The sequence below is a fragment of the Crinia signifera genome, chromosome 2 (assembly GCF_055691185.1).
Source record: "Crinia signifera chromosome 2, ASM5569118v1, whole genome shotgun sequence".
Lineage (NCBI taxonomy): Eukaryota > Metazoa > Chordata > Amphibia > Anura > Myobatrachidae > Crinia > Crinia signifera.
The window spans coordinates 138,776,261-138,799,224 of record NC_139218.1 but is presented as its reverse complement, the minus strand read 5'-3'; the positions used below and the strand labels follow the sequence as shown (position 1 = coordinate 138,799,224).

Genomic DNA, 22,964 nt, shown 5'->3' with positions numbered 1-22,964 from the left:
TATGATCCATTGATAGTTTATAGCCATCCCTACTGTGTTTATGAGTAATACAACAATGTTATATTAACATGGAACTGAAAATAAAATAAATGATTTTGTTTCAAATTGTAAACATACTGGTCATCATATGAAGATAATACATAACCGTTATACCAGCGCTGAATAGACTTTACACTGACTGGTTACAAGGGCTCTTCCTCTTACCACGCCTCTGTCTGCTGTGATATATAGCGCGGCGCGCCCTACCCAGGCTCCTCGCTGGAAGAGGATCGCAACGCAGTAGCTCCGTTTTCGTTATGGAGCACGAACTGGGCGGGAACAACAGCGCGGTACCGGCTACCCGGGCACTGCCAGACCCGCAGTTGCTCAGAGATCCCCGCGTTCTATGGAACCTTTTAGCTCACGAAAGGCGACAAAGAGCTCAGAATAGCAGCAGCTACTGCCATCAGCCAGAAGTAACGTTGGAGATGCGGAAAGTACTGGCCTCCTGGCTGCTGGAGGTAGTATCCCCGCGTACCAAAGCACAAACACCGGAGGTCATGCTACTCACAATAATGCACTAATCACCTAGTATACTGTACCTGTAAATGTGCTCTGCGCTTCCTGTGATATAACAGTCACGTTAGCTTGTTGCATAGCTTGCATCATCATCTCTCTCCCCCACCCGCTCTCACTTTGCTCTCTTTCTACCTCTCTCTCCCACCCCCTTTCTCAAAATATAAATTTATTTCAATAACAACTTGGACAATCGAATAATCAAAGTTAATATTAGCCATGAAGTTGTAAGATCATCTTAATTTCCACTCTATAGGCCCATTATGAGGATTCCTAATCACATTGAACAAGTGGTCAGGACTTATATCATTAAGGGGATGATTCAGCTTGGCTCAGTAAGCAGCGTAAATTCACTGCTTGGCGAGTGGGGAAATGGCGCAGAGCAAGTGAACACCTGTCCCCCTTCTCAGAGGGAAAGGGCGCATTTGCATGCAAATGGATGCGTTCGCTGCCATGCTCTAGCCCCGTCTGCCAACTGCCCCCCCCCCCATGCAAATTCCAATAATACCATTTGATTTTATAAAATGGCATCCAGTTTTATCAATACTGTTAAGATTATTCAAGAATTTTGATGGACCTAATGTGCCTTAAACGTTAAAAACTATTAGAGCATTATTTATGTTGTTTTTCTTTTATCCTTTGAAACTCAGGTGTGCGAACAACAGCGGTGTGAAGAGGGGGTCTTCCCACTTGCTATGAGCTACATACGTACATGCCTGTCCTTGTTTCCAGTGGAAAAAACAAACCTACAGCTACTAGGCACAGCGTGCGTTCTGTTGGCATCTAAGATGAGGGATATGGTGCCATTGACCATTGAGTTGTTGGAGTACTACACGGCTTGCTCTGTTACCAGTCACCAAATAAGGGTAATATAGTTTTTGGTTTATGTCACTGAATGATTGTTCGCAATATCGTTCATTGTGTACACTCAATATCGTTTGCCTAAGAGTTCAAAGGAAAACACTGCCGACATCGCTCATGGAGCATAAAGGCTAATGTGTACAGTGCATATTTTAGTGATAGCCAGGCTTCAGCATAGATGCTTAAATCATAATAATTGAAGTATTAATTAAATCACCTGTGCTTAAGCCTGGATAACACTAAAACCTGGAATATTGTGCCTTGAGGTCTGAGGTTGGAAATGCCTGTCCAAATATCAGAATTTTCATGTATCATGGTTTTTCTACAGCACTAGGCGAAACGTTTCAATGCATCATTTAATTCCTTGTCATCAGGGATGCCATTTAGATATGTGTGTGTTCTACTGTATATACACAGCCTTAAGGCCCATACACACTGGGCGACTTTGAGCTAAAAGTTGCTCAAAACAGCAGGTTTGAGCAGCTTTCAGCTCAAAGCCACCAAGTGTGTATGGCCTGGGGATAAGCACTTCTGCACCCTCCCGCAACATCGCCGGGAAAGCCGTTCATCTGCTGGTTATACCAGCAGATGAGCGGCATTCAGGACGGCTTTGCATAGCGCTCCGCTATGCAATACCATCCTCCCCCCTCCGTCGGCATTGGGCAGGGGGAAAGCCGCTAAGTGTGTATGCACTGAGCGGCTTTCCCTGCAGAGATGATTTTCAACATCACTGTCCATACACGCTGGGCATAGTCGCCCAGTGTGTATGGACCTTTAGCTGTCAGCACAACATAAATTCAAACAAACAAGGTGGCTCTCCAGGTCTTGAAATCAGTGAAATAGTGGTTAATGACATCAACAAGCTAACCCTCGAAATGTTGATGTCATTAAGCCACTGTGTTACACTGATTTGAAGCCCTGGAATGCCGCCTCATATATATATATATATAGAGAGAGAAATAATACACCAATGGGGTATAAGGGTAGAACGGAGGTAAGCTAATTGATAATTATTTAGCCAATGACTACTGGGCTTGAACAAATTTTAGAATGACTGATCTGAGATTGGGATTAAGCTCTTAGACTAAAAACATCATTCATAATAATATTTATGATATGTATATATTCTACATACCCTGTAGGAAATTGCGTAGGAATAGTCCCCTTGGAGTAGGTAAATATCAACGGTAACATGAGATGAATGAATCATACTGTCCATTGTATATAAATCTGGAAACCCCCCTCTATAGAATACATAGGTCTAATTAAGGAATATAATAGGATGAGAATCGATAGATGCAGATAGCCATCATGGCAATAAAGGCAGATTAACCCTCCCCCTCTAGAACGATGCAAATTGTATTTACCAATAGAATGTCAGGTGATAGACGCTGACAGGAACTATGGCAACAGTATGTACCAATCACGTTCCTCCGGGAAGATGTGACACGCATAGAGCACTAGCGCGGTAGATGGAAGCCGTATGGATGACGTAATTAGATCATCACGTTACGTAGAAGAGGAGGGATTGACTTGACAGGGGAACATGATTGACAGCGGGGACAGCCCGTCCAAGCTAAATATGTAAAAAACACTAGCCCAATGACAGGAGAGGGCTCGACGCCCGCGAAAAGGAATCAGTACAAAAACTCGCTGCTGAACTGACAGCAGATACTGGTGAACAAGCTCAGGCGAAACGCGCGTCCAGAGACGGGTTTGACGATCACAGATGGGTAACACAGACGCTGGAATGAGGAATTGAGGAGCTTCTATTAAGCGTGTACCTATGTGCTAAAGCAAATTATCTTCCAATATCCGTATATTGGCCAGCAATCTGATATCTGTATAGGACTGCAGTCTTGGATTTTTAAGACTGTAATAAAGGGATTAACCATTTATATATAGGCTAATTGTGGGCAATAGGAATCAGATATATAAAGCATAAATCTACATATACAGTGGTAAGGAGACATGTTTTGTTTATAAGAAAATTCCCTAATAAAGGGACTCTTATCATCTTTGTATTTAAGGGACTCTCATTGTGCCCGGCCACAGATTGACCTCCTGCGCTGGCTATTCCAACAGGGGTGATACTGGACCTGGGTTGCAACAGCAGATCCCTATTTTTCTTCCTTCCACTGATCTCTACATTTGTTCCCAATTACAACCACCCCCTCATTCGGTCCGTTCACTGTCCTAGTGACACACGGCCGGAAAGTAGGAATGGTTTGAGAACAAAGAGACCAGCTTTCATTATTATCCTTATATCTGTTTTCCTATCTCCAAGGATATTCTCTCCTAGCTCCGCAAATAATTATGTAATATTTTGGGTAAATGGGTCAAAAAATTACCACAGGACCATATGCCTTGGTAACCCATCTGTGACTGTCACCTGATATCAACAACTATATTTCGCCGACTTTTTAACTATTTTTCTTATATGATTATAATATATTTTTCTCTATAAAAAATTCTATTGCACACTTTGTCACTATAAATAAATCACAGCCTGGTTACCTCAATGCCTCATGGGAGATTATCCCGCTATTGAGACCATTTCAGATCAAGGCTGTAACACTCACAATTTTTTGTACTAATTCTAGTATTTACTTTTACACCCTTTCACTTATATGCATAGAAAAATCTTACAAAATTAATCCCCGCAATAATATTATTCTCATGATGCAGTGACCCAGCTTGTGATATGAGTACAGGTTCCCAACTCACTATTTAAGCAGATAATAGAATAGAATTTATAAGTTGTGCCCCAAAAAAGAGAGTCATCTTTTTTTCTCCCTGTGTACGATTGTAACCGTTTATGACTCGTGGGAGCACCACCAACTAGAGATACTAATAGGACGTGGCAAAGGTCTTTTCATAACAAGCATGTTGGTTAACCTAATGTGGAAAATATAAACAAGAGTCAGTGCTAGTCACCCCCCTCTTTTCTTGTCTATAAATCCAAACAAACAAGGTGGCTCTCCAGGTCTTGAAATCAGTGAAATAGTGGTTAATGACATCAACAAGCTTACCCTCGAAATGTTGATGTCATTGAGCCACTGTGTTACACTGATTTGAAGCCCTGGAATGCCACCTCATATATATATATATATATATATATATCTCTTATATATTTAGCCAGATCTGTCACTCAACCCCTGTGGAGAACGTTCCTGTGTAGAACAGTTTCACTTTCATGTGTCTGACGTTCCACCCCCTTGACATCACCTCCCCCGCCCAGCCAGGGCTACAGTACACGCCCACCATCCACCATTACTCCACAGCCACCATCCACCATTACTCCTGCACATCCCTACCCTCTGCCAGGACCCCCGCGACCCCCTCCCGCGATTCGCGGGACCCCCTGCGCCCCCCCCTCCCGCGATTTGCGCGACCCCCCCTCCCGCGATTCGCGGGACCCCCGCTTGACCCCCCCTCCCGCGAATCGCGGGACCCCCGCGACCCCCCTCCCGCGATTCGCGCGACCCCCCCTCCCGCGATTTGCGGAACCCCCGTGACCCCCCTCCCGCCATTCGCAGGACCCCGCACCCCCCCTCCCGCCATTCGCAGGACCCCGCACCCCCCCTCCCGCGATTCGCGGGACCCCCGCTTTCCACCCTCCCGCAAGTCGCGGGACCCCCGCGACCCCCACGAACCCCCCCTCCTGCGATTCGCGGGACCCCCGCGACCCGCCTCCCGCGATTCGCGGGACCCCCGCGACCACCCCGGTATCCGGACTATTGTTAGACAGCACTTACATCGACAGCCATTACATCGACACCATTAGTTCGACACCTCAATGGGTCGACATGGTTTTAGGTCGACATGTCATTAGGTCGACATGTCATTAGGTCGACATGTCATTAGGTCGACAGCTCATTAGGTCGACAGCTCATTAGGTCGACATGTTTTTAGGTCGACAGTGTCTATGTCGACAGTCAAAAGGTCGACATGGGTTTTTCCACTGTTTATTGAGCCGACATGTGCCGACAGGCGGTATTTCATGCCCTACTATCTACTAGGGCGTGGTGGGAGAATAAAATAGTGTGCCGAGCGCAGCGAGGCACCGTGCCCGAAGCATAGCGAGCGGCTGCGGTACACTTCAAACTGTGTCCATGTCGACTGTGTCGACATTTCGGCCAAAAAACAGTGAAAAAACCCATGTCGACCTTTTGACTGTCGACATAGACTCTGTCGACCTAATGGCAGTGTCGACCTAAAAACATGTCGACCTAATGAGCTGTCGACCTAATGAGCTGTCGACCTAATGAGCTGTCCACATAATGACATGTCGACCTAATGGTATGTCGACCTATTGAGCTGTCGAACTAATGGTGTCGATGTAATGGCTGTCGATGTAAGTGCTGTCTAATATCCGTCCCAGACCCGACCACCCCCTCCCGCGATTCGCTGGACCTCCGCGACCACCCCCTCCCGCGAAACGCGGGACCCCCGCAAATCGCGGGACCCCAGCGACCCCTCCCTCCCGCGAGCCCCCTCCCGCGATTCGCAGGACCCCTGCATCCTCCCCTCCCGCGATTCGCGGGACCCCTGCGACCCCCCCTCCCGGCATTAAAAGGGCCCCCCGCGACCCCCCCTCCCGCGATTCACGGCACCCCCCCCCTACTATGATTTGCGACCCCCCTCCCGCAATTCGCGCCGCCCCCTCCCGCGATTCACGGAACCCCCCGTAGCGCCCCCCTCCCGCGATTTGCGGGCCCCCTCAGCACTTCTCGCGATTTGCGACCGCCCCCTAATTCACACATTCGGGGACCCCACCTCCCGCGATTCATGCCCCCCTCACGCAATTCACGGCACCCCCCACACCCCCCTTCCTGCGATTCGCAACCCCTCACGACCCCCCCTCCCGCGATTCACGAAACCCCCCGTAGCGCCCCCCTCCCGCGATTTGCGGGCCCCCTCGGCACCTCTCGCGATTTGCGACCGCCCCGTAATTCACACATTCGGGGACCCCCCCTCCCGCGATTCATGCCCCCCTCACGCAATTCACGGCACCCCCCATACCCCCCTTCCTGCGATTCGGAACCCCCCACGACTCCCCTCCCGCGATTCATGCCCCCTCCCGCAATTCACGGCCCCCCGCACCACCCCCCTGCGCCCACCCTCCCTTGATTCACGCCCCCCTCATGCAATTCACGGCAACCCCCCACACCCCCCCTCCTGTGATTCGCAGCCCCCCCACGACCCCCGCCTCCTGCGATTCATGACCCCTCCCGTGATTCACGGACCTCCGCACCACCCCCCCTTGACTCACGGCACCCCACGCGCCCCTCCCGCAATTCACGGACCTCCGCAACCCCCCCTCCCGCAATTCACTAACCCCGACAACCCCCCTCCCGCAATTTGCGGACCCCCCTTCCCACGATTCAAGCCCCCCCGCGCCCCCGCCCACGATTTGCGGACCCCCGCCCCCTCCCGCTAACCGCGGATCCCCACACACCACCCCCCCTCCCGCAATTTGCAGACCCCCTTCCGGCAATTCCACCCCCCAGCGGACCACCGCGGCCACCCGCTCCCGCATTTCACGTACCCCCGTGACAATGGGGGATCCTGTACCACCACAAGCAGGTACCGCCCCTAGGTGGGAAATCCGGCCCTGGCTGCCGCACTGCAGGTTTCCCCACTGCCCTCTGCACCAGCGCCACAACTTTTATCAATGTCTTGCCCACATACCACTATTATACAGCCTCCTGCTCTCATGCACGCTCACTCCCTCCCAGTGGGAGGAGACGCTCACCCACTGCCGGGAGCTGCATACTGTCCCCCACCCTCCTCCAGTTCTAGGGATGCCCATCGACCATCAATGATTTTCAAATAATCGATGGTTTATGGCCGATGTTGAATACTTTTGCCATCAATGTGGGAGGACACTGCCCTGCCTCCTGTTCTCCTGCCCCGTAACTTCCGCCAGTGGAGACCCGCTCACCCTGTGTTGCCCACATTCCCCTATCATGCTTTACCGCCCAGCCTCCTGCTCTCATGCACCCTAACTCCCACCCAGTCGGAGGAGACACTGACTCCTGTATTTCTGTGCTGCCATGCTGGACCCTCACCCACTGGCAGAAGCTGCACAGTGTCCACCACCCTCTTTAGTCCCCCGTATGCCCACACACCCCTATCACTACCCAGCTTCCTGCTCTCCTGAACCGTAACTTCCACCACTGGGTAATCGCTGACGCTGTGTTGCCCACATACCCCTATCATGCCTCATATCCCAGCCTCCTGCTCTCATGCACCCTAACTCCCACCCAGTAGGAGGAGACACTGACTCAGGGCCACCGTCCGGTACTCCTGTGCTGCCACGCTGGACCCTCACCCACTGCCAGAAGCTGCAATACAGGGCATCTTTCATACAATTCTAACCATATTTCTCACAATACAAATGTTCACAAATTAAGGGGCGTAGCCCCTTACGCCGGTGTGAAGAGCGCCCGTAGGGCGCGATGAATCACCTAGTATATATATATATGTCTATATATTATATATATACATATATATGTTTATTGTCCTTCTGTAACAAAAACACTGCCATATGCTGGCAGCGAGTGAAACACAGGCAATCACACATACCGAAACACAGAGACAATCACACATACAGAAACACAGAGGCAATCATAAGGTAGCAGATTAGCTTTCGATCTTTGGCTTAGAGTGGGCTTAGCTAGTATATATTAGGGTAGTTGCAAGAAATCAAAGTTCGAATTTCTGGTACTTGTGGAGTATCACGGCTCCCATCGCATGCCATATATAGTGGCATCGCATGCGATTTGTTCGCATGCGTTTTTTAACAGAAAAGCATCCAAATGCATTGAAATTAGTATCAAACATGTTCAATGGCCCCCAAATGTCATTTTTGAGGCTGTACCACCCCCACTATCAACGCGAACCCGCGAGGGGCGGCGGTACGCGTCCTACGACCTTTTCATACCCCCACTATCCACGTCGGCATGCAGTTGAGAATAGAAAGTGTGGCGAGCGCAGCGAGCCCCGCGAGGGGACGCGGACACCTGTGAAGCCCGCGAGGGGACGCGGATACCTGTGAAGGTATCCGTGTCCCCTCGCGGGGCACGCTGCGCTCGCCACGCTTCGGGCTCGGTGGCTCGCTGCGCTCGCCACACTTTCTATTCTCAACTCCACGCCGACGTGGATAGTGGGGGTATGAAAAGGTCGTAGGACGCGTACCGCCGCCCCTCGCGGGCTCGCTGCGCTCGCCACGCTTCGGGTTCACGTTGATAGTGGGGGTGGTACAGCCTCAAAAATTACATTTGGGGGCCTTTGAACATGTTTGATACTAATTTCAATGCATTTGGATGCTTTTCTGTTAAAAAGCGCATGCGATGCGATTTTTTTTTCTGTGCAATGGCCATCGTGGGAGCCGTGATACTCCACAAGTACCGAATTTCTTTCTGGGGACCCCCTAATAAGTTGCCAATTGGTATGAAAATGAATAAGTGGTTCCACAAATGTTGATAATGGGATCAAAGACAGGGATCGTCATAAAGCCTCCAACAATGTCTGTCTATCCCTCTTGGTGCAAAACTGACCTTGAATAAAGGCCCTATGTTCACATATGGGTATCTTTTAACCAGTATATGCAGTTTCTTTCCTCAACCTCAAGGCCATACACTCCCCCTCTCGGTGGATACTGACCTCATATAAAGGCCCTATATACACATAGGGGTTTCTTTTCATCAAATGCATTACAAATCTTCACTCTCCAACTTTTTTACATGTATTCAAAGAATGTACCACTGCCCCTGAGGGCTGAGACTCACCTCTAGACGAGGCCCTGCATGCCACAAAAGGTATCTTTATGGCCGTTCCCCAGTCAAGCTCATCAAATCAGAACAGGTCACCATCCGTAAAAGGATAAACATTTAATCCAAAAATATGACAGGATACAAAAAATTTACAGGATACAATATAAAAAACAATATATAAAAAAAATGCACTCCAGGAAGCAAGAATACCACACCTCTAAACCCAATCCGGATCAGGATAGAAGTGTTTACCAGGTAAGGTATCCAAGCTGCCTAGAAGGCCTCTCCACCAACCAACATGTTTCGGGCTCAGCAGCCCTTTTTCAAGGTGTGGAGAAAACATTTCAGGCCAGGTATTTATACCTGTGTTCCAGATAAATTCAGCTTGTGCTACCGAACAGGAATTGCACAGTACATCACAGTCCTATCTAATACAGAATACAATACCCATCTATACCATTCACTAATGCACCCTCTTCCCCCCCTGTACATCATACATCATGAACCCCATAATGCAGGATTAATATTTTATAAAGTACAATTCCAAATCCATGCCATACTTTCCAAATGTACTTTCCAAATGGCCAGGTGATTAATTATATTCAAATTTGTCCGCAGATTTGAATATAATTAAACACCTGGCCATTTGTAAATAGGTGTGAAAATTGACAAGCAAACTATTTTATTCATCATAATGACATGTCATTTTTAATCTAATCACATGTTGCCATAGGCAACATCCCATCTTCAATAGAACTACCATTTTAGTAAATTTATCCCAAAGATTCTAGTTCTAATTGCCAGGAAAGTGCTAAATGTTTACCAATGATTGTTAATGATCTTTGAAATACTGATAATTTCCTTTTATGTAGACATAATATATTTTTAAATATACAAAACTGAGATTCAATTTATGGTAATAATGCAGTCAGTGAATTTTCGTGTACAGTATTAGCAAAAACTTTGGAACATTCCATGTTATTCTCTGCCTCAGGAATGGGAAACCTTCATTGTTGGTCACCTGCACTGGGACTTGGCAGTAATAATACCACATGATTTCCTTGACCAGATTTTGGAACGAATAACATTGTCCAATGAGCGTGCCTTGCTCCGGAGGTATTCTCAGACGTTCATCACACTTTGCTCAGTCGGTATGTGCCTACCACCATCACTCCCTAGTTTTGCATCTTCTGTAGTCAAGCATAGTGGCAGACTTGTAAGCAATATTCTTAATGAACCCATTGTAATAATGTTGTCTTTGCTACCTTTCCACAGATTGTAATATCTCAGTGTATGCTCCTTCCATGATCACTGCAGCATGTGTAACAAAAGCAATGTTTAGTTTGGGTCTGCTTCGACACCCTGGAGAGGAGATGATTACGTTTCTGGCAGCCCTAATTGATGCAGCTTTTGTGAGTAACAACTTTTATTTAACTAATTATATTATGAACTTTAATTGACATAGTAATGCATGATTATTACAGGCTAACATCATACAACCTGATATATCGGGCGTTCAGTTGAACGGCTGATATATCGTCTGCTGATAACGGTGTGTACAAACTGTATGTCTGTGAACTTTATTGTTCACAGACATATCACGTCAGCTCTGCTGTACAGATGATTACCAATATTTCTGCAGGTATATTGGTGCATCGCTCGTGTGTATGGCCGATACACGAGAGGTAGGACATTTTAAGGTGGGCGGGATTATTTGAATAAACAGTGTCTCAGGGTGGCCACAGGCCCGACTCCCAGCAGCGACATCCATCCTACATGGTATGTCCGTGTCATCTGGAGAGATGGCAGTTTCCATGAACTAGCTGCTGCTCAGCCCTGCACAGAAGTTGGTAGCTGGGGTCCTGTCATGTGTGCAGGCGTGCATTGACTGACTCTCTGCTGTTACTAATGGCTTCTGCCCCCGGAGCCTGTCCTGGACTCCCCGCAGTCCTTCCCCTCAGTGGACACCAAACCCTGCCTCAGCCTCCATCTCTACCGCTGCACCACTATCACCTAGAGATAGAGCTGCATCCAGAGATCAGGGAGCAGTCAGACTGCTTGGTGCTTGAACTCAAGTATCTATTGCCAGGAGACCAGCACTGGAATGCAGACTGTTTGCATCCCAAACATAATTATGCGGGGTACCGTAGCATTAGATTGAGGGGTTAGGGTTAGGCTGCAGGGCCAGGGTGTTAAGTTTGGGCAGTGGGGTATGTGGGTTAGGCACATGGCCACCTGCAGTGTGTTTCACTACATGTCCCAATGTTTGTTCACATATGCCGCATTACTTCACTACACTACATACCCCTAACACCCAACACTATATTACTCTAAGCTACACCACCCTATAAGCTCCACTACTTTCATGTACAGTATACTACAGCTCCCTGTACTACAACCCCCTTATATGCTACACTCCACTACATGCCCGTACACACTGCACTGAACTACATTCCTCTACCCTATACTACATTCCCCCTACACACTACACCCCCTTAGACTGCATTAGTAACTCCTACAATACACTTCATGGCCTTACACACTACACTGCACTACATGCCTGAAAACACTACAGTGCACTACATGCTATCAATATCGATATAAAAGTAACTACAGGTTGAGTATCCCGTATCCGAGTATCCGTTATCCGAATTATTCCGAAAACCATACATTCCAGAAAGTGAAAAAAAAATATTTTTTTTGCTAAAAACTCACAGGGGACATTTGTAACAGCACTACTGAGGACATGATATGTAACTGGCACTATATATGTACAAGAAAATGATTGCTTGGCATTCAAATTCAATATCTGAGATAGTACACAAAATTTTGTTTCATGTTTTGAAACCTTGTTTTTTGAACAAATAAAATATATTTGTGTATTTTATGTGGTAATAAAATATATTTGTGTGTATTTATTGTGTTTATACAGCATACATGCAAGATACTTCAAAATACATAATTGAAATATTAAAATATTCCGAAATACGGAATAATCCGTTATCCAAAATTCTCCTGGTCCCGAGCATTTTGGATACGGGATACTCAACCTGTAGAAGGACAATAAGTGAAGTGCGCAGTTTACGTACACTTTCCGTAACCTGCTTACCCTTTAAACCTAGCTACGTGCGAACAAAGCGTAGCGCAGTGGACCTTTTCCGTGTATTGTACACGCTGGATCAACACCAGTAATTGAGTATCCCTTCGCAGTACTTAGTACATAAACTGCGAATACCTTTTAAGGACAATGTCCGTAATAAACCTTTATCGCTAGATGCGAATGAGAGTCGAGACAAGGATATAACTCAAAGTGAGGAGATAGATTCTCCAAATAGTGTATTTTAGTCCCTAGCGGACAACAGGGGGTTACAGAAAGAAGGAACACAGTATAACATGTGATACAGTTAAATTAACAATACTAAGTACACATTAAACTAACAGGGGAACAGAAACAGATACAGAATATAATCAGCCACACTACACATACAGGAATACAATGTTACCGTCATATACTGTAGAAATATCGCAGCACAGTCCGGTCGGAGCTCGCTATGTTCAAATAGAACTTTAGCCCGGTCAGTGATGAAGGGATAGATGCAGTGCCAAAGAGAGTGAGCCAGCTCAGGGATAGCTATCTTTATAGTTTTCAAACAAAGGGGGTCAAAGGCTGTTTCCATTGGTTAAGGGTTCAAATGTCAAGTCCTCAGGGATTGGGCAAAGTACAGCACTTTACATGGATTGGTGGAGAAGGAATGTGCTCCTGAGTTCCTGTGTCAGCTGGTATCTTATAGGGGGTCGTAAATCAACAGAAAGAACTGGCCACATCCTGATCTTTTGTCTTTCCCAGGACACATGGCAAAAGTACATATAATAAGGATTTTTGTCCGTATTTATCAGACCATAGGACTTGCGAATATTTAGCTGCGACCGGAATGCTGCGCATGAAAAACAGAACATAACGATACTAAACATGAACAGAAATAATTACATATTGTTAGTTAAACTATGAGTAGTGCACTAAACCTTTAAATAAACATCCTTTATTCTGTGTTAATGTGGGATATGAATTTATGTGTCTTAGTATGGCGGCTCTTAAGGTTTGCTTCGCTACACAGAACCTGTGTATAATACTTTATTTGCGCAACTCTGCGAACCAAAATGGCGGCCATACTATTCTAAAATGCATTGAATGTAACTCGACTTTAACAGTCCACCCTTTGACAGTAAATATAAAACTGTCACAGTTCAAAATCATTCCTAAAACACAACAGAAATTCATAATCCTAATAAAACAATTTTTGGGATCTTTGAATTTAACATAAAAGGGGAGTAAACCATCTGCTCTTGGCCAATCCTGGATTATGGATAAACGAGGGGCCACATTTATCTAACAATTTACTCAGGGTGACGAAGGATAATATACAGATTTGGGATAAAAATAAAATCAGGGGCGGTTACACTATATACATTTTACAGATATGGCATCCTTTGGTAGGCATTAGTTGTGGTTCTAGGGTCACACACACACACCAGACCCTTGGGTTCTTTGTTGTCTCACGTTCTGGTATGCTTTGAGTATGCTGGTATTATCGCTATCAAACCTCCTTACCAACCTCCGGTCCTGGGTAACGTATCAAGCTTAGAGATTCTATCTTGACCTAAACAGGTCGCTGCAGTACCAAGACTCCACAGAGTCCGACACGTGTTTCTCCCGCCTAGAAACGGGCTTTATCAAGGCAAAAAAAAAGGCCTTGACGCATTTTTTTGCCTTGATAAAGCCCTTTTCTATGCGGGAGAAACACGTGTCAGACTCTGTGGAGTCTTGACTAATGCCGTACTTTAAATTGAAATGTCTAACTTTGTAAAAATGTGTATACTATTGATGTGGAAAGGGGGCGTGTCCTAGGGACTTAGAAATAACAGATAGAGGTATAAGCCTCACAGTGTGAATATCTACTAAGAGGAGGGATACTGGGACAGTGGTGTGAATAGTGGAAGAAGCATTACTTCCCAATTATTATCTCAAGTTTAATAAATATGCTATAACAGCTGTAAAAATCTATCACAGCTGCCAGAGCTGACAGCACATCGTACTCCTCCTGGGCAGTTGGATGATACAATAATATCATTATCTCCCAACAAAGGAGCATTGAATACATTGTATCTATACTGTAGCTCTGCAAATAAATACCATCAGAGCAGACAGTACATTCCACTCTCCCTGGGCTTTGGGGTGAGAAAGTAAGATTCTCATTTCCCTAAGACAGGAACAATAAATACATTGTATCGATATTGTGATACACAGTATTGGAACAACGTATGTGACAGCAGCAGATGCAGCTTTGAATAATATCTACTCTGCCTGTCTACAGTGTTATCACACCACGCACATCTTCCCAGATACAGGGAACCTCCAAGCCCCTGGGGCCGAACAAAGGCTAAAAATTATATAATAAAACACAGCTATATAAATAGCATACCAGCCTATACCCCCCACTAAGTGTAAAACTGGGCTCTGAAAAACAAACAGAGTTGCACAGCGGCAATACAGCCCCAAGCATAAATATAAACCAGTGTTTACCCTGCTATATTCAATCTTTGTATACGGCCAAGCGAGACTCCACATTTTAAATACTATTTTTTTTCTCACAAATTTTTTTTCAATACTCTTTACACACTATGTATGTTGTCAGTGATTGTTTGTACTTTTAACCTATTTATTTCTCCATGTCTACGAATGCTTTATGACCCCGAGTTTCACACAATAAAAGAAAAACGTAAGGGCCATTTTAAAGAAAAAATCTTTATAAAAGAAACAATCTTCTTTATGGTACAAAATTTTTTTTTTGGCCCATTCTTTGGTGTGCATCTACCCTCGCAACCCCTTTTTGCCTCTCTTCTAAGATTCCCCAGGCAGCAAGAGAAGGATGACCTGGTGGAGCTTGACCCGGGCAGGACAGTGTGCTGGCATATTTTCCTCTGGTCTTTGCTCTGCTTGTTGGGAGGCAGAGAGAAACCCTGCAGTGCAGCACCGAAGCATCCCCCCTACTTGCAGCCGGGACAGGGTGACAACTGCTGTGGGAGGGGCATTGGGGGAGGGAGATCTTAAATCTTGTTGTGGCTGCTGCGGGGCAGGCAGCTGTGGCCTGGTTGATGTTGGGAAAAGATGCGCAGCAGTGAGTGACTGTCTGAGAGCCGCAATATGAACCAACAGCCAGCATGCTTCCACCAGTCTTCCTCGAGCCATTATATACACTTTATTATAAAAAAAATTTAGAGTCTAATAACCCTTTTACCCTTTTTTCATCTAGTTTCCTAAAAATACAGAACAATGGATGCAATTGGCCCAGGGGTTCGATGAACGCTGGCAATTTCCAAATTGCGGAGGAGCTATCGATGGCAAACATGTCAGAATTAAGCTACCAGCCAATAGTGGTTCCATGTTTTATAATTATAAAGGATATTTTAGTACAGTTATGATGGCCATTGCCAATTCAAATTATGAATTTATTTATGTTTCAGTGGGCACTAATGGCCGTTCTTCCGATGGCGGCCCATTTAAATCTACAACATTTTATGAAAGGCTCAAAGAAAATACACTCCCTTTGCCAAGTGTTATTGAATGCAAATTTGGCCTTAATTTTGTATTTGTTGCCGCCGAGGCCTTTGCCCATGAAGAGCACCTCCTAAAGCCATTTCCTCAAAGATCTCAAGACAAGGAAAAAATAATTTTCAACTATAGACTGTTACGGGCACGCAGGATAATTGAAAATACCTTTGGTATACTCTGCAGTCGATTTAGGGTGTTTCACACCACTATAGATTTGACACCAGAGAAAATTGACAAAGTAGTTCTCGCTAAAAAGGGGGGGAGTACAGCGCTAGGTTTAACTGAAAGAAGTATACACTACCACATGTACATAAGTATATAGCATTTATTGTACAAAGAAATGAATGAGAGCTCTCATAAAAACATATATAATATATAATAATAAAACAATGAATAAAAGCAATCAATCAGAGGCTCTCTGAGATGAGTATATCTCCACAGTGTATGCACCAGCACATATATAGTTACCAGAGGGAGACGGAGAATGTGTGCGATCTCCTTGGTGATTTGGCTGCATTAAGTGAGTCCCAATCCGGAAAAAATGCCCAGTAGGTCCAGGGATCAAGTTGAGATGGTTTAGGCAGTCCTTAAGGTATATGAATACCAGGCATGATGTTGCAATGGCTGCTTGGAAATGTAGGTCCTGGAGGGGGATGAACTGGTCCGGAAGTAAAGTGCAGGATTATAGTGCAGTCTTAGGTGGTGCAAACAAGCAATAAGGTGCAGTGGAGTGATATGGAGGCTGCTCAACGCGTTTCGACGCTAGCTTGCGTCTTCATCAGGAGCTGGGGTATGTAGTAAAGTAGTTCTCGCTGCCTGTGCCCTCCATAATTTTTGGAGACAAACCACACCATCTATAAGAAGATCATCAATACCATATGTCTCAGATACAACTGCTGAAACCATTGAAAATTGCCCACTGGACAACTTTATTGTTAACACATCTGCGCATGGTTCCACATCATCAGCCAGAAATGTTCGAAACCAGTATATGACATTTTTCAATGGGATTGGATCTGTCCCATGGCAGGACCAAAGCATTTCTTAATGATTTTTTAAGAGGCCATGATTTTTCTTGCTATAGTTCAATAAATACAGTTTGCATTGTAAATTATGTTTTTATTACCAAGAATCAATTATAACCACTTTCCTAAAGATTTGGTTTTCACAGCAATAAGTGTATTAATTTTTCAAAATAGTATTTCATTGTGTTAATAAGTTTTAAAATCATTTTCTTATTAATAAAAACAAAATCTTCATAATTTTAAGTAAGATATCTGTTTTCAATGTAACTATTCTAAATATTAACGGTGAACACATTTTTGCCAGACTTGTCTGAAAGACAAGTCGGCCCTATTTTCCTCTGTGCTCCCATACCAGTTCCCAATGCAAGTTCATTACCATTTGACATTTGGTGTGACATTATTTACATGGAATAAATGGCATTTGTTTGTTCAAATCTAATTCCCTTGGAGCTATATCTCCCTCAGGCAATGAGCGGCAGGTTTGTGTTTTGATTTTTTTTTCAACATAAACGCTACCGCTGTCCCCATTGTCCATCCTGCTCGCCACATACATAGCGGACTGGAGTTGGACTACCAGCCCCGCAGTAGATCCCCGACCCCATACTGCGCCCACGCTGCCCAGACCGCCGCCTGTGGTGGTTGACCCAAGTCGGGTGGTCTGACCACCAGACTGAGATCAGATGCGCATAGGAAGGCGCATCGGATGTTATTGGACATCATATACATGCCAATGTGTAAAGAATTTACGGCCAGAACCAACTGTTCTGGTCAAATTTGAAACAAATCGACAATTGTGTGGCCACCGTTAATAATGTCCCAGCAGAAGACTTGTCACTCTACATTTTTTAACAAAATATTAATAATATAAACATTTCATAATACCTTACAAATATATTTATTAAAAATAAGACTCCACACATTATTTAACTTTATAAAAATTTACTGAAATCTAAATCAAAGAAATTCTGGACTCGATTCATTGACAAAAACTTAGGCAAATGACTGCCTCTGAGGATTGACTACCATAACAAGTAAAAAAGGAATCAGGCATACACGAACAGATAGTTACAGGTAAGGCACGAAACAATGCTGCAGAATTTCCATGTGTACAGGAGAAGAAGCATACATGCGATACAGTAGATAGTAAAGGAAATCATCATATACAAAAACCACAACGTTCATAAGCACAGTACCGATGAAATCTACAAAGCCAAAAATTGCGGTATTACAAACATGTGAAATTTATTATTGAACAGACACCAATGAGAAGAACAGAAACCTTTTTTTAAGCATAAAAAATTAACGCAGAATATTATGAAAGCCAATTAAATCAAATTCATTGGTAATACACATCCTCATCTGATAGGGGGGATTGTGTACTCAGCAAAGCTAAGCTGAGTACACACCACCAGACAATGTGCTGGGTTGAGTGGTGGTGGATGATTGTGTGGACGGCCCGGGCGCATAATATGAAGTCTGGGGAGGCATATCCAGTGCACTGTGCATGGGGCGGTGATGTGGGTAGGGGGGCTGTGTGGGCATTTGCCGGTGACGCATTAGTAAAGGTTTTATCTGATGCGCGTGCCAATCCGCAATGAACGCTTGAGGATGCGGAACTGATCTGGGTCCATCTTCCTGCACTCACTGGCGATATGGTTTCCAAAATTTTGAAAGTCATCTGGGGGCTTTTTAAGAAGTTAAATTTGATGAAAAGAGAGGGGAGGAGTGCAGCGAGATTGCCCAGTGTAAGTGGATAAGATTGTGCTTCTTAAGGTTTGCGCCTCGTTGACTCATTGCACTCAAAACACTTCACAAATTTAACTCCGTAGTCATGTGGATAATGGGGGGGGGAAGAGGTGTATATTGGGAAATAAGATTGTGAGTGTTGTATGTGTGGCCAGTGCATTTTAAATACACTAAAAAATGCACCCAGTTTTACCCTCCGCAGGCACTCGGCTCCCTGCATTTGCTTCTACAATGAAAGTCCCCGGCGGCAAAAATGTACACAATTAGTATATTGTCACTGAAAGAACAGGGAAAGCATGTGATGCTCCCCCAGCGCCAGTACAGTAAATGCTGCTGCCGGAATAGATATCACCCCTCCAGACGGCACCATTGCAGCCCCAAATTCCGCCCTTGAGCACACCGTCATCCCCCAACCCCCGAACGGGACCTTCGCTAAGGGGGTTATTCTCGTTCACTCTTTCTGACAAATTCTATGTATGCCTGCACATACTTCTTGAACTATCCAATATCGCATTTCCGGGAACGCGCATCATGTCCACCCCTAAACACGCTCCGATTATCGTGCAGGCGATGCGTTTTGTACTTGAAAAGTACAAAACGGTGCCGATAATCGTGCAAGGGGGTTTATTGTGTGACAGAGTGGCACCAAAAACAGGGCTCTCTGGGACACAATTCCTGGCGCTTTGAAGTTCAAGATCTACTTCTTTTGAAAAAATGTGTAAATATATAAATAATTAGCAGAATTTGCCACAGCTGCTGCAGTAACTCCTGTGGGCCAGTCAGACCCACAAAAAGAGAAAACTAAAGAAGAGGATTGGAGTAAATTGCGCTGCTGTTTAGATGATTTTATTATCTGTAACACATTGGCTGTCTAGAAAGGAATGAATTATGGACACACTGTTGCTTTTAGAAAAATATTTATCACAAATAAATAAAATATATTACATACAAATATACAGCATATAAAACAAGACAATTTTAAAAGGAAGAGAATGGGATCCCAATCAGTTAATTATAATAGCTTTGATGTAATATCAGCAACAATTTTTCCACTGATAGAATTAGTGGATGTTATTCTCCTGCCATTTGATGAAGAGTATGTATAAGAAATCGGGCAATGAAACAAAGTTCCAGTTTAGGCAGAATAATATCACATTAGAAGCTGGTTGGTAACTTATAATAGATACAGTCACAAATTAGGTAGTATGCTCACCCGTATGGCAGACCTCGATCCCCTAGATGTATTATGGGGAGAGGAAGGTAGTGTGCAGCAGCTGATGGCCGGCAGCTCGGATGGAGGGAGAACTGCACTTCAGCTGGGATGTGTAGGTGCACCTTGCAGTGTGCCAGATTAAGTTTAGCCCAGTAGGAAATACTCAATCAGCGTGGAGCGTGAGATAGCTGACAACTTGTCGGCAGATGAAATTCTCTGTTCCTACTGTGGGCATACACTGGTGACGATACACCGCGGAGGTCTCAATCCCCTTGATGTGGCGTGGGGAGAGGGGCAAGGTGCAGCTGCTGATGTCCGGCGGCTCGGGACAAGGGAGAGCCGCGCTTCAGCAAGATGGTGAATATGCACCTGTCAGGTACCTGGTAGCGATGCGCCGCGGAGGTCTCGATCCCCTTGATGTGGCGTGGGGAGAGGGACGAGGTGCAGCTGCTGTTGTCCGGCGGCTCGGGAGAGGGGAGAGCCGCGCTTCAGCAGGATGGTGAGTGTGCACCTGTCAGAGTGCGCGGTTATGCTTGTATCCAGCCGGGCAGCGTGGAGCGGTTGGTTGCCGGTAGTTGGAGAAGGCTCACGCTTTCACGGAGAGGCAGGAGGCGAATGAGGTGTTTGCTGATGGGATCACCGTCTCAGGTGAGTGGATTGCGTCAACGCGTTTCGTTCCGTGGTCAGGCTGGGAACTTTATCAAGACGAGAGGTGCCGATAATCGGTGCGTGTATGGGCACCTTTAGTTTCATATATATTTATAGTACCTTTACTGTATGTCATTAAAAGTGTGCTGGCTGGCTGCCCATCCATCCCGAGGGATCAGAAGCACCACTGTGTGTACCACAGCCACCTGCATTGGCAGGGACGCAGTTCACAGCTTCTCCTTTCTCTATACTTCATCCCCTGGTTACATTGGCTACTAACACAGCAGTCTGGGGATCATGGGCCAGATTCAGAGGTGGCCATCGAAGTGTGGAAATCGCTATGCCTCGATCTCCGCACTTCTGCGAATGCATGAACCACTGCTATCCCAGCTGATTACAATTTGAGGTACCTGCTTCCTAGCACGGCGCCCAGATCTTCTACGTACGCTAACGTAGTGAAATTGCATCGCATGGGCCATTTTAGTGCCGTGCGATGCGATTTTTAATATAATTTATTCACTACTCTACAATAATGATTGTATGACGTACCAAGAAGTTTTAGGCAAACCCCCCCACCACCCTGAGGCGTGGCGAGCGCAGCGGGTCCTCAGACGTTTTTATACCCCCACTATCCACGTGGAGTTGATTTTATATAGCATGGGGAGCCACCGAGCACGAAGCAGATCGCTTTACATGTATTACGCGTGCGCTCGCCACACTATATAACATCAACTCCACGCCGACGTGGATAGTTGGAGTATGAAAACATTAGAGAGCGCGTTCCGACGCCGCTTGCCGCGCTTTGAGGTGGGGTGGATAGTGTGTGTGTGTGGGGGGGGGGCTAAAACCTCTTGGTAATCATACAATCATTATTGTAGAGCAGTGAATAAATGACATAAAAAATCGCATCGCACGGCACTAAAATGGCCCATGCGATGCGATTTCACTACACAGAATAGTCCACTAAGCAATTAGTTTAGCGGGCGCCATGCTAGGAAACAAGTACCCAATTTCAGAACCGGTGGGAGCGCCCATCTTGTTGGAACGGTCCAGACTGTTCAAGGGGAGGGCCGTGGCAGCTTGTCTTTACACACAGCTGCTATGACCTAGAACATTGCCATCTTGCACCTGGCTTCGCAGCTGCTGTGACCTGGAACACTGCCGGTCTGTGCCTGGCTTTGCATCCACAACTTGTAACAAGTGAGAACAAGAATATAATTTATTTAATATGCTCCTATGTTTCAGCCTGTGACTTCCACTCTGCCTACATGCTACTGTATAATCATGACACTGCTTGGTCCCTCACTAACAGAAGCATGAATGCCTCTAGAATACTTTAGGGAACATTTTTGAACACAGTTGTAAAGGTATCTACAGTACTTCGAAACCATGGTGTCACAATATCGATAATGTAATGTATCTAGAAGTATTGGAAATGAAGGCATTGATCACTGTTTTAAAATTTAAATGAACAACACCACCATCTGCAGTTATCAGTGGTAGTTTTTTTAAATGTCCCAAACTTTACTAACGGATTCCCATTATTTTGGGCCTGATGTATCAAGCTCCAAAACTGATAAAGTGGAGAGTGCTAAAAAGCCAGCCAATCAGCTCCTACATGTTATTTTTCAAACCCAGTCGGTAAAATGGTAGTTAGGAGCTGATTGGCTGTTTATCACTCTCCATTTTATCACTTTTTGAAGCTTGATACATCTGGCCCTTATGAGGCAAAATTGAAGATTGAATGCAATAAGGTGCTCTGAGTCTAGTCAAACATTACTTACCTTAGTAATTAGACATGCCATTTATATTTCCACAGGAGGAGTTGCTGAACTGCCAAATTCTGATTGAATCTACTCTGTCTGAAGATGTATGGAGACCAACAATCTGCAACTGTGAAGCTACTACACCTGCGCTAACATATTATAGCTTAGAATGATACAGTGGGCTGTTAAACTAAGCCTCAGCAACTTACAGCTGTGCTACCACAAATGGAAAAGATTTCTATGAATACACCCCTAGCTGGTTGCCTGGCGCTCTGCAAATCAAAGTTGATCAAAACATCAAAATATAAATGAAGTGCAAACAGGTGGGAAAATGATAAGACTTAAACTGTTGCTGCTGCTTGTTATTGGTCCCCCTGCTCAACCAACTTGTATGTCCCCCAGGTTCAGCTAAATATAGAGGTTGCCTGGGACCCAGCTAGGAAGATGGGATGGTCAGTAACATCTCTTTAAAAGTTTGTAGCGTAGATTTGTCATTTTGAAAGAAGTTATAGATTGTTTTAGGCAGAATTCAGGATGTTAGGATAAAATGTTTATTGAAATCTGGAACACACCTGTACCTCTTTATACTGCACCGTGTCAATTTTAGAAGTTGAGACCTTACCTCTGTGAGAATCCAATACGTGCAAATGAAAAGTTGTGAGAGCAGTAGATCAATATGACCAGCGCATGTATAAAACCGGCGATCCCTCAGCAGTATAGAGTACAGCTTTGGGACGTGTCACATTTATTAAGTCACGA

The 22,964-nt window shown here is 45.2% G+C and overlaps 1 protein-coding gene across 1 annotated transcript in view; it reads left to right on the top strand.

Annotated features, from left to right (window-relative positions):
• Nucleotides 1-246: 246 nt before the first annotated feature.
• The window catches only part of CCND3 (cyclin D3), a 23,333-nt gene continuing 615 nt past the window's right edge, over nt 247-22,964 (top strand). The window contains exons 1-5 of the mRNA XM_083172978.1: nt 247-500; nt 1,206-1,421; nt 10,192-10,348; nt 10,473-10,609; nt 22,259-22,964. The exon at nt 22,259-22,964 is cut by the window's right edge and continues 615 nt beyond it. Of these exons, the coding sequence (XP_083029104.1) occupies nt 297-500; nt 1,206-1,421; nt 10,192-10,348; nt 10,473-10,609; nt 22,259-22,378 (834 nt within the window). The 5' untranslated portion in view covers nt 247-296 and the 3' untranslated portion in view covers nt 22,379-22,964. The remainder of the gene's footprint in view (nt 501-1,205; nt 1,422-10,191; nt 10,349-10,472; nt 10,610-22,258) is intronic.